This window comes from Tachypleus tridentatus, chromosome 8 (assembly GCF_004210375.1).
Source record: "Tachypleus tridentatus isolate NWPU-2018 chromosome 8, ASM421037v1, whole genome shotgun sequence".
In the NCBI taxonomy this organism is placed as follows: Eukaryota; Metazoa; Arthropoda; class Merostomata; order Xiphosura; family Limulidae; genus Tachypleus; species Tachypleus tridentatus.
The window spans coordinates 30,183,040-30,196,367 of record NC_134832.1 but is presented as its reverse complement, the minus strand read 5'-3'; the positions used below and the strand labels follow the sequence as shown (position 1 = coordinate 30,196,367).

General features: G+C 34.6%; 1 protein-coding gene across 1 annotated transcript in view; it reads left to right on the top strand.

Moving 5' to 3' along the window:
- Positions 1 to 7,292, top strand: part of LOC143222084 (uncharacterized) — a 43,325-nt gene extending 36,033 nt beyond the window's left edge. The window contains exons 12-15 of the mRNA XM_076447978.1: positions 52 to 155; positions 1,617 to 1,778; positions 3,804 to 4,001; positions 5,868 to 7,292. Coding sequence (XP_076304093.1) covers positions 52 to 155; positions 1,617 to 1,778; positions 3,804 to 4,001; positions 5,868 to 6,944 — 1,541 coding nt within the window. The 3' untranslated portion in view covers positions 6,945 to 7,292. The remainder of the gene's footprint in view (positions 1 to 51; positions 156 to 1,616; positions 1,779 to 3,803; positions 4,002 to 5,867) is intronic.
- The last annotated feature ends 6,036 nt before the right edge of the window (positions 7,293 to 13,328 follow it).

Genomic DNA, 13,328 nt, shown 5'->3' with positions numbered 1-13,328 from the left:
GAAAATTTAAATTTTTCATCATTCATCCAGTGTTGCAAAATTCTGTTGCAGCGTTTTATTTCCTGTTTAAAAATCACGCGGGAAAAACTTCTCGATTCCAGACCTTCTCAGGAACTTGGATGGCCCTATTTCACATGACTCTGGGATTTTTTGAGGTAGGTTCTCAGTCAAAGTTTAATCCAGGCCCGTGACCGGATTCTTTCATGTATGTGTGTGGGGTGGAGTTGGGGGACAATTAATCAAACATGGGGTCAGGCTGATAGTGATTATAACTGTATTTATATTTGGGATTGAAATGATATAAAGAAGGAAAAGCTTAAAAAAGTTTATACGAACGAAAAAGTCACAAAAACGGGTATAAAATGTTAATTTTGTGCTTCTACACGTTTCATTCTAGTTTTCAGATCACAAAAAATCATATTTCTATTGTAACACAACGGATTAAATATTTTTATAATTCATGTTTTTATATATAAATTTCATTAAGACCATAAATGGAGTCAAGATCTATCGGAGAGGCTTAGCACACCTCCCCCTCTCTGTGGCATCTCGATCCCAGTTGACAATGCCACAAATCCATAAGGTGCTCTTGGAAAATCAGAATAACAAAAATATAATCGATAAGACATTGAAAGGCCGAAAATTCTCACGAGTTTTGGGCTCGAATCTCGAATCTTTTGAGTGCTTAACGATGTCTCTCCACATTGAAGTTATTATAAAGAACATTTCTAACAGTCTTTTTTTGAACATTTTAAAACAAATACTTTTTTGCTTTCGTTATTTTGTCCCACCTCATACAGAACAATGTCATTTATTAATAGAGATGTATATAAAACTAACCAGTCACACTTCAGAAACGATTGCTGGGCAGTAAGGACTTTAATATGATTTAATGCATTGTTATCTACATCTCATAGCATAGGTAGGCTAATATATTGAATTATACACGGGCTTTTCTCTACGTTAAGATATTTTTATTTGCGAGAATTTCGGCCATCTTACAGGAACCGTCGTTGTATAACAAAGACGACAGTTAAAATTTTGACTAGCATTTTTAAGCAATTGTTTTATTATTTTATTACTTGCTTCTATATTACTGTACATGAGATTAATTTAAATAATCGTTATGACTTATAAATAGCTTTCTTATGGTTTTCAAAGTATTTTTCTATGGTTGAGTTATTGTAATTATTATATTTTTTTGTAATTTATGGAATTTCTCTGTGGTAGCGCCCCCAAGTTGAAAATGTTTGTTCATATCTTCATTTTATGAGTTTTGGATTAAATACTTTAGATGTACAATAATAACTTTCCTTATAAGCTTTTGCATTAAAACACATGATTACCTAGTTACAAAATTTCGTATTACTTGATTAATTTAATATTCAACAACGTAAGGAATGTTATCTGTTTTTACTGTCAGAAGAAATGTGTTTGTTTGTTTTTTAACTCAGTCATGAGATTGTTCGCGCTGATATTGAGAAATGACAATATACTAAATGACAGGATTCATTTTTTCTCAAAACAAAATCTTTTCTAGAATCTTTATCGTTATGAAAATTCTTAACATTACGAACTGAGTAATTCATAAGATGATGCATTGTTTTTTTATTCAGTCCCGAAGTTTCAGCCAAACGATTTATTATGTGTTAACATGGTTTGTTTTTGCTGTCTTCGTGGTCATGATGCCCATCTTGATGATCAACATACTCATCGCCATGATGGGAAACACGTATTGTGATGTCATCACACAGTCGGAAAGAGAATTCGTTAAGCAAGTGAGTATATATTGACAAACAAAAACCATGGATTAATATAAAGAAAGACGCGAGGCTAGATTGCACGTTAAGAGTCAGGTTTAATTTAATAATACAGGATTGATACTTGTATTATTTCCCAAAAGTGTATAGGTAGTGTTTATATGGACTTCTATTTTTTTTTTACACGGCCTTTGGCTTAACGTTTTGAGTTGAGTCTTTCTACAAATCTGTTAGAGCAGCACAGAACGAGAAACTTCCTTTCAAGACCACCGTTACGCAGAAAAGTCCATTACCTACAGTTCTCATGTTGTTGATATTAAGAAAATTCATAGAAGATCTCAAAAGCCATGTCTGCATAAATCAGAATAGGGAGATTCGAACGGACACCCTATTGGACTCCAAATAAACATTCATTTCTCGAAACGCCACATCTAAATATCCAATTGTAGTTTAACACCAAACCCAATTTCCTTGGTACATCTATAATAAGGAGCGTATTTAGGCACATACATGGAAGTCAATGAGTAATAATATTGAAATTTCATGATACGCATCTATTTTTTAATGCAAAACCTTGAATATAGCTTGTGTAAGCCTAATAAAATCACGGCTGTTTACACACTGAATTCCTAAGTAACTTCCTTCTGTAAATCACAATATTTTATCAGTATATTAATATATTTTAAACTTGATCATTTTATGCCAGTTTTTCTTTTATAACAAAAAAATCGATTAATAAACAAAACTTTGCATCATAATTATTTCAGTTTTCACCATTAATTGTTAATTGTTTTCTTCGAGAAAATTTAGGCAACCAACCAGCATTGCGTAAAGCTTTTATGCGAACTCTCTGCTCTAGTGACAATGCTTTACGCTTTTGGGACCGTGTCATGACAAGAAAACTTAAAATATCTGTTTGTTTGAATTTCGCACAAAGCTATATGAGAGCTATCTGTGCTGCCATAATTTTACTGTGTAAGACTAGAGGGAAGGAAGCTAGTCATTACCACCCTCTGCCAACTCTTAGGCTACCCTTTTACCAACGAATAGTGGGATTGATCATAACATTATAACGCCACCACAGCTGAAGGGGGGGGCAAATTTGGTGCGACGGAAATCCGAACCCGTGACCTTCAGATTACGAGCCAAGTGCCCCTAACCACCTGCCAGGCTTAGAATCAAAAGGAAGAATTGCAATAACAACAGTAAATCCAAACCTCTGACTAATTATATTTTCTTTTAGGCAAAAATAAATATTGCTGCACCAATCGAAAGTATTCTCATGATACAAACAATAATGTGGGATATGAAATGATCCTTGGTTTTGGAGGTGACTGCGATAATAGGACCAACATTCGGTGGGGATACACCGTCTGTCAGTCTTAACCTCCATTAGCCAGTGTCACTTGAAGAATAAAATATTTAAACGATAAAAATGAGTGATTAATACCCTTTATACTAGCATGATTTGTCTACTGGGCTGCTAATTAGTGCCTTACCACGATAATAGAGACTGGAATGTCAACTTTAGGAGGTAAGTTTATTTAACTTACTTATCCCCTTGTGGTAACATCTAATTTTTTTATTATTTTCTTCTTCTTTACTTTGGAGAGCAGTCACCTTTCCACAACTTTCTGCGGGCAGTGAAGGGTGATATAGATGTAGGACGCTGCGAGCTTGAGCACCTACATCTCTCTTTCTCCTAATTTCCATTTCTATTCTCGTAGTTTCCTTGACAAACATATTATTGCATTATTGTAGGAATCAGCATTTTTTTAGACTAAAAGGTTTGAGGGACGCATTTGCTATATTTAATGTTGTCAGTTTATTTTAGTGTTGAACGAAAACATATGTTATGTATTATAAGTTGTTTTTTTATCAGTCTAACAGTCTAAAATAAAACGAATAAAATGCTAACAAGACAAACTGCTACGGCAGTCTGCGAGAGATTTGTAAGAAACGTTTAATAAGGAAGCGTTATTGTTCTTGGAAACTTAGCATTTTGATATTTAAAAACATAACATATCTAACCCTTTTTTACAGTGGGCAAAGATCGTTGTGGCCCTAGAGAAATCTGTAAGTCCAAAACAAGCTAAGGCATACATGCAGAGCTACTCTATTAAACTAGCAACGCCATCTAGTGGTGATGACCCTAAGGATGAACAACGAGCAGTTATGGTAATTAAAAGTAAACTAAAGTCAAAGGTAAAGGAACGGAAAGACGCATCATTAAACTGGAAGGTAATCATAAAATGGTGAATGATAAATTTCAAATGAATGTTGTATTTATCTATTTTGCCTTGACTGTTTGTTTTACAACAAAGCCACATCGGGTTGTCATCTGCTGTGTCCATCTAGGGACCTCAAACGCCTGATTACTAGCATTGTAAATCCAAAGACTAGCAGCTGTTCCACCGGGGAACTTTGCTTTAATAAAATATGTATTATTTCTGAACACAGTTTTTTGTTGTTGCTTTTTTACAAATAAACAAATCGTTTAGAGTTAATTTAATAAAAAGATGTGTATATTTTATTTTATTATTTAAATGTTTTTAGTAATATATAGATATGTGTATGTGTGTGTGTAGGAGTTTATTCATTAAAATCAAACATTTTTCCAGTTCGCTTTCAGTTTTGTTATACCACATATAAACCAACATTGAGATGAGTGTTTAGAAAAGATGTTTATCTGATCTCTATTGAAAGAAGTGTTTTTTTAGAGCAAAGCCACCTAGGGCTATATCCACCGTGGGGAATCGAAACCCCTTATTTTAGCATTGCAAATCTGTACTTACCTCTGTCCCAGCGGGGGACAAACGAAGTTGTGTCATCGCACAGCTAAACGGTTTACCTTACCCTTTACATTTTGGGAAAGACAGTTGATTGTTTATTTTCAGTGTTAAGCTAAAGTACTTACAGTTCTTTCCCCCGGTGGACTCAGCAGATAGCTCGATGTGGCTTTGCTACAATAAAACACACACACTTACAATGTACAGTTCATGTTAGAGAAAAGTTATTTTAGGATATGAAAAGTTGTTTCCCTTATATGTAATTGTAAAAAACGTCCATAAAAACTGCGAATCACAAAATGTGAAACCACAAGTTTGCTTTTATCTCCACATGGACCCATCAAACCTTCATGCCAAATTTGGTGAATGTCCACCAACAGAGATGGCTAAAAGACGTAAAATACTATATGAAAACCGAATATTTGTGTGTATCTCTCCATGGAGCCAACGAAACTCCATACCAATTTTCTTGAAGCTCCATCCATATCTTGTGAAGTAGTTACGGGGACAATAGCGCTATGTTTATATGAATCTATTGTTTCGGATATTCGCGAGAAGCCACGCTTAGGCTATGTACACAAGCCATTGCTAATTTTAAACTTAGCAGACAAAAGGTAAGGCAGGTAGCCAACAGCATCCAATGCCGTGTCTTCAACCACTCTGATCAGGTAATTGGTTTTGACTATTACTCTTATGATACTACAACGGCCCCAGACACTTTAAAGTAATGCTGCAAGTTCTAAATATTTAGAAAATCGAAAAGTGTTCCAGATATATCATTAAAGGTTTCAAATAAAACTACATCACCGGAAGAAGCAAGCTTTTGACTAAGGTTTATTTTTAATTATTACATGTAGCAAAACGTTTTATCTTCAGGCGATAATCTCCATTTTGTCTAGAAGTTAACAAAAAATTAACCCTCCAGCTTTGTACACTAGTTTCACGACTTATGTTTTTTTATATCATTTCTTTACGAAATACCTTTATATAAATGTTAAATTTGTTTCAACAAAATGAATGTTTCATTCATATCTGGTATTACTATGCCTTTGATGAAAAATTGTATTATTTTTTAGCTGCGACACAGCGGCTCACAGAACGGCTCTGAGTTTTTCTTCAAGTACAAACTTTTAGCTCACAGCTGCATGTCACGACCAATTCAAGATTTAATTACAGCCGCTGCTATTGAGGATTCTCTCTTGTTTCTTTTACAGTCGTGAAGCCGTAATGAGTACTGTTTGGCATGATGCAGAATTTGTTAAGCTTTTGGAGAGAAAACAAAATGCTTTTATAATATTTATATATTTTTTCCTTTTAGAGACTTGTAAGAAGTGTGATCCAGGAACTACGTCAGTGTGATTGTACACCAAGTGGATTTGAACTTCCTCGTATTTCAGTGTCCGCTCTCCCAAAGTCTATAGGACTCGTAAATGATAGTTTCGATAACGAAGATAATGCTACATTAAATGACGAGAAAACCTTAGAAGTGGTTCTGGAACAGCTCGCTTTTGTTCATGATTTAGATTTGAATAAAAAGTTTAAAACTAACTGTCTAAAATCAACAGAAAATACAAGGAATATGACCTCTACTAATGGAAGTTCACTTGGAAATTTGTTGCAACAGTTATCTAGGAGCCAAGAGCTAGAAGTTGGTCATCTGGCCACTCCTGGAAGAAGTCGTGAAGTATCTGCCAGTAAAGAGTCCTTCGTTTCTTTTCCATCTTCAGAAACGTGTAGCAGGTACCCTAGTAGTTACGGTTCAACAACTGAATATTATCAATGTCTTCAAAGGAGTAATGAAAGAAATATCGATAACACGAAGAATGGTGCAAATACATCATGTCATGAATACACTAATAATAAAACACCAAATTTTGGACATTCCCAAACTCCTCACCAGGCAAAAAACCAGGTTCTTTGTGTTAACATGCAACTTCATAAGAATAAATCAACGCCTCGATTTGTGACACAAGCCAAATCGGTCTTAGGTAACCCTTCTGCCCATCTCAATGTCGAAACACACCGTCGCAGGAAAAAAGGAAGGTTTAAAACGTTTTTTCATCGAGGAAGAGTTGGAACAGAAAGCAAAACAGATAACCGGATTTGTTCTTCTAAGTTAACCTGTCACAAAAGAGTCAGATCAGCCAATAATCTATCGTGTGACAAAGTGTCAAGAGATACAGTTTCAAGAAGAGTAAAGTCTTCGCTAGACTTGAGAAATACATCCAGGTTCAGGTATCCAAACAGCAGCCTGGAACTCACAACCGGAACAAATCAACATCATAGTGAACGACCTCACCCGCTACACGGCCTGTGTCATTGGAGTACAAAAACTATCGTACCTATGACATCACTTTTAGCTTGGAACGAGCCAATGAAAAATTCGGAATTGTAGTCGTTTTCCTTTAATTTTATATACATCACGTTATCATAAGTAAATATCATATAAAATATCCATGTTTCGTGAGTTTCACAAAATCGGAAAGATTCATCGTTTAAGAAATAGATGTATACAAATATGTAAATATTATTGCTACCATCCAAACTTGTAGTATAGAGTTACTGTTTGAGTAAAATACGTGCATTAATTTTAGTATGTGGCTAATCTTCGTGTAAAGATCATGGTTAAGTGCTATCCAAATTTTTAGTATATTGTTACTGTTTATGTACAATACGTGTGGGCCCGGCATGGCCAGGTGGTTAAAACACTCGACTGGTAATCCGAGCGCCCCGAGTTTGAATCCCCGTCACACCAAACATGCTCGCCCTTTCAGCCGTAGAGATGTTATTTTGTTACTGTCAATCCCACTATTCGTTGGTAAAAGAGTAGCCCAAGAGTTGGCGGTGGGTAGTGATGACTAGTTGCCTTCTCTCCAGTCTAACGCTGCTAAGTCAGGGACGGATAGCGCAGATAGTCCTCGTATAGCTTTGCGCGAAATTCAAAACAAGGCAGCTAGTCGTCACCGCCAACTGTTGGGCTACTCTTTTGCCAACGAATAATGTGGTTGACAGTAACATTATAACGCTCCCACGGCTGAAAGGACGAGCATGTTTGATGTGACGAGGATTCGAACTAGTGACCCTCAGATTACGAGTCAAGTGCCTTAACCACCTGGCCATGCCAGGCTGCCCAATTAGAGAACTCTAGTTCTGAGCTAAACAATTAAATGTCATAACATCTATCTATTGATATCAATAAAAACTTATTTCCTAATGCCTCTGAATGTAACTGAAAAACGCCTTTGTTTGGACACTAATTCAGCATACTAACTGGCACTCATAAGTAAGTATGTCGTTGTTGTTTTCGGATTAATTACAAAGCTGCAAAATGGGCTATCTATGCTCTGCTCATCACGGGTATCGAAACCCAGTTTCTAGAGTTGTAAGTCTGCAGATATACTGCTGTGCCACTGTGGAGAGGGGGAGCACAAATAACGAACTGCTGCAAAATGATTGGAGGATAGTAAAGCGGCATTCGCGTGAACAAAAAATCGATGTAATTTCATTGGTAGTCAACATGTATATACGATGCTTACACTGTAGTGATACAAAAATCGGTCATTTCTATCGATTTCGTAAAAATGTCCCGTAATTTTAAAAAGATTAAATAAATATGTAAACAAATTACAATAATCCAGCACTGGCGAAAGAAGCGAGACAGATTTGAGTATAAAAAGTGAGATACAAGTGTTTTTCACACATATACTTATGCAATACATATTAAATTGACCTGACATGGTGGCGGTGGGTAGAGATGACTAGATGTCTTCACTCTGGTCTTTAATTGTTAGATTAGGAACGGCTAGAATAAACAGTCATCGTGTAGTTTTGTGCGAAATTCAAACAAACCCGACCACATTAAGTACTAGTGTGGTAACTATCTAATACAAAGGAAAACATTCTGTTTGTCTGCAGACACTTTTCCTCTTAATTTAAGTAATCAATCCAGACTAAACTTGACATGCCAACTTAACATTCCAAATACAAACCTATTCTTATCAAATTTTCCCATACATTGAAAAGTAAAGATAGTTTATGGAATAGCCCCTATATGGCTCATATTAAAATGTTAAATAATAACTGAAATACACTAAAACTATTAAATATATTCCATAATATCTATCAGGAGCTCTTCGTGTTCATTTAAGTCAAGGGTCCCTTGCGATCACTTACCATCAGGGGCTCTTCCTATCTATTATGTAGGCCCCACCCTATATTAAAAATAAAACTGTCTTAGCTGAAGTTATATGAGTGACAACCCTTCTCAGACCCAGATAATATTATAGTAACCCTCCTCTGAACCCTTTTCAACAATTCAATGTCTCTCCTATGGTAAGGACTTCAAAAATTGAACGCAATAGTCCGATTATGACCTAACCAGTAACCTATACAATGAAATAAGAACTTCTTTAGACTTGTATTGAATATTTCTATAGATACAACCTAAAATCTAGTTTGCTTTACCAGACTGTTTGGATGGCTTAAGAGACTGATCAACCATCACACCAAGATCCTTTTCTTTCATGACACTGTTAAGATTATTCCCATCCAAATTATACTTATAATTCAAATTATGATAACTTACATACAATATCTTGCATTTATCAAAATTAAACTCATCTGCCATTTACTTGCCCAACTCGCTAAATGATTCAAATCCTTTTGTAAAGCAGTAGCATCCTCTTCACAGCCAGTTATACCCAAGACCTTGAAATCATCACCAATTGCAAGTAATTTATTGACTATTTCTTCATCTATGTCACTAATGTCAATCAGAAAGAGCAATTGCCCTAAGACTGAGCCCTGAGGTACACTACTTGCAACATTAATTCAGTTTGACCGAGCTCCATATATAACAACTCTTTGCTTTCTTCCATCAAGCCACTCTTTTATTCAATTAATTAACTTATTCCCTCATATATATAGAGATAAATTTCTTTACAAGACTTTTATGTGACACTTTGTCAAATGCTTTCTGAAAATCCAGGTACATCAAATCCACACTTTTACCTTTTCTACATATGCAGTAACATTTTCAAATCATGTCGGAAGGTTTGTAAGGTAAATTTTCCTTTAGTGAAACCTTGTTGACTATCCGATAACATTCTAAACTTTGTTAAATGACGTTGTAAAGTATTTTTATCAGACTTTCTAAACCTTTTCCCAGAACTGATGCAAGAACACTAAGCCAATAATTACTGGAATAACTTCTATTATCTTCCTTGAAGATAAGGAGCGACATTAACTAATTTCCAACCTGTTGGTACTTATACACTATTCAAGGTCTTATAAAAAATTGTGACTCATATATCCAGTAATTGACTTCCTTTAAAACCCTCGAGGAAATATTACTTGGCCAAAAGCTTAATCAGTCTTTAAACAAGCTTAGAATTTATGTAATTGTCTTGTTTAACTTCGTTTACATCTATCTATTGCTCAAGATGAGGAATACTGCTTAAGTCTTCCCCAGCAAAAACTGATGAAAAAGCAGATTTTAATAACCCAGAAATTTCGTAATATTCAAATAAAAGACTTCCTTTATCATTTTTGAGGGTCTTAACTCCATCTTAACATGTTATTTAATCCTAGTGTACTTTTTTTTAAAATCCTTACAGTTAATTTTTATGTTTTCAGTTAAATTCTTGTACATCCTTTTGGATGTTCTAATTTTCTAGTTGACAAACTTTTTTGGTCTTTTATAATCTTTTAAATCTTCTATAACATCAATCAATTTAAATTTATAAAATGTGATGCTTTTTCTTAATTTTATATTTTATACCAAGGGTTCTTTTCGGCTACTTACTACCAGGGGTCCCTCTTGTTCATTTACTATCAAAGATCCCTCTTATTATTTTACTATCAGAGTTCTCTTGCCAAAAAACGACAAAGAATGTACCTCATTGTAGCTACACCAATGTTTTTATACATTATTATGCTTATAAAAAGTTTACTATTATAAAGGCCCTTGGCTATCATTAGAGATACTGGTTCTGACTGTAATAAACAAATTCTAGTCAATTTTTTATATCTAATTCACTGTTGAAGAACTCACTCATTAATAATACTATGCATTTTCTACTAAATCAAATTTTCTGTTTAAACGTGGAAGGAAATGAAGGAAATTTAATTGAGACACCGCTTGATTTTTCTGTAGTTGTGTTTTCCATACAAACAAGAATGAATAAAATAGCCGAAAGTTCATGAATCAATTAAACATAATAAAAAAGAACAAAACTTAGTTCTTATGTTGTAATATAAATATACAGATCTCACTTTAAGAAATTCCTCGCTGTTTGAAGTTTATTTACGGAAAGAAATATACAAAAACGTAAGATGACTAGAAAATATTTTCGTTTGTCTGTTTTGAATTTCGTGCAACGCTACACGAGGGTTGTCTGAGTTATCTGTCCTTTATTTAGCGATGATAGATTAAAAAGATGGCAGCTAGTCAACACCACCCATCGCCAACTTTTGGCTACTCTTTACCAACCAACAAATAGTGGGATTGGTTATAATTATAACGACAGGAAGAGTAAAAGGGCGAGTATTTTTTGTGTCAAAGATAACTATAAAATATGTATATTAAAAGAGATAGATTTCAATACTGTTGTGTATTTCTTCATTGATTCGGGGCAAAAAAGCCTCAAAAGAAACAATGCAGTAATCGTCTCCTAGTAGTTATAAATTTAATGTTGCTGTCTTAGAAGATAATGAAAGTTTGGTAAAAGAAAAACTCATGTTTCATAGAGTGCAATACACACCATTAAGACTAAAAAGTTTTCACATTTTGAAACTTCATATAAAGTATTGACTGAAGCTTCTTTGATTGAAGTTGTATAATTGTGCAAATCTGAAGAAATACGATAAACTAAAAACGAAAACGATAGCAAAAAATAAAATTTGAAGAATTTTCGGAATCTCTTTCGATTCAAAAAACAGTTTACCACTGATGATGGCTTACAGTGTAATAAACATCCAATGAAATGTGTTATTATTATGTTTGGGATAAGCTTTGCTGTAGTACCGAAACGAATTTCGCTCACTGGCGTCAAAGGAAATATGAAAACTACGGGTCTTCTCGGCCAGGACAAAACAGAAAAGGTGAACTCAACAATGACATAACTTTAATACAAACATAAAATATGAACTCGGCAATAACACACTTCTGCTACAGAATATGCAAGACAACTTCTATCGATTTGAGTCACAATAAAAAATACATAAATGTCTAAAAAACAACGACGACTTCTTATTTCAGCTGATAAATGCAATAAGATAGTTGTTTTTGTTATTTTGAATTAAGCACAAAGCTACGCAATGGGCTATCTGTGCTCTGCCCATCACGGGTATCGAAACCCGGATTTTAGCGTTGTAAGTCCGCAGACATACCGCTGAGCCACTGGGGGGCTAATAAAATAGTAATAACAGCAGAAAATGGTAGGGTAGAAATATTATCAGGAAACAAAATCTAAATAATCGCCAAGAAGATAAAGAACACAAGTGGGAAATCGATAAATAAGAATATTCCAATATCTGAGCCTAACATTGACCGATATCTGAAATAAATGACGACCGAAACTACAGACTGATGTTCCATACTTTCTTAATTTTGTTTGTATATTTCTTTTAGATCAAAACTACATTGGTCTGTCTAATGTGTATATCGCAGGGAATTGAGCTCTGGATTTATCACTGTAAGTCTGTGAACTTACCGTTATTCTCTTGAAGGGCAGTCTTAATGTTCAATAGCCTGGGTAAAATCCCTCTGGCAGTCTTCAATTTACATTTGTTATAATTTGGTCATGTGTTAAGATTTCACAAACTTTCAAAACAATTTCACTTTTCGAGCGCAACATTATAGGAAATAAAGTATATGTTTTTATATTGTCACTATAACAACCGGTATTGATGTAAGAAACACTGGCTGAGAAAAAAAAAATATGATCAAGAACTTTATAAGCAAACCAATATTATTATAAGTTGCATAAACACCTTCTTCGTCTTTAATATCTTCTGCATACTTACAACGGAAAATCGTATTTTGGGTTCTTATCCTTCTACATTTCGCATACGCACGCACACACAAAAAAACTTAGAAATAAATAATAATTTTATTTTATGTTTCATTTTTCATTTGTAAATTTTAATAGGTGACGCTAACGTCGACATTTGTTATAACAGAAGAGACTGAGATATTTAGTAATTATAAGAATGAGGCAGGCATGCAGCAATTTAGGATATGAAAATATCAGTCTAAAAAAGTAGAATTTTGAATGTCGAAATAAAAAATTACAAGGAAAACAAGAAAAACAAATATATTTTTATAATATACAGGTTTGTAACTTTCGCGCAAGGCTACACGAGGGCTACCTGCGCTAGCCATCCCTAATTTAGCAGTGTAAAACCAGAGGGAAAGCAGCTAGTCACCATCACCACCACTCACCGCCACCTCTTGAGCTACTCTTTTACCAACGAATAGTGGGATTGACTGTCACATTATAATGTTCCCACGGCTGGAAGGGCTAGCATGTTTGGTGTGATGGGAATTAGAACCAGCGACCCTCGGATTGGATCGAGTGCCTTGACCACCTGGTCATGCCAAGCCAGGTTTATTAGCAAACATTATGATTATCTAAGATATTGAGCTATTTCGTAATTATAAGAATGAGGCAGGTATGCAGCGGTTAAGACACGGAAGTATCACACGAGAAAAAAGTAAAATTTTGAATGTCGAAATAAAGAAAGTACAAGGAAAACAAAAACAAATATATTTTACACA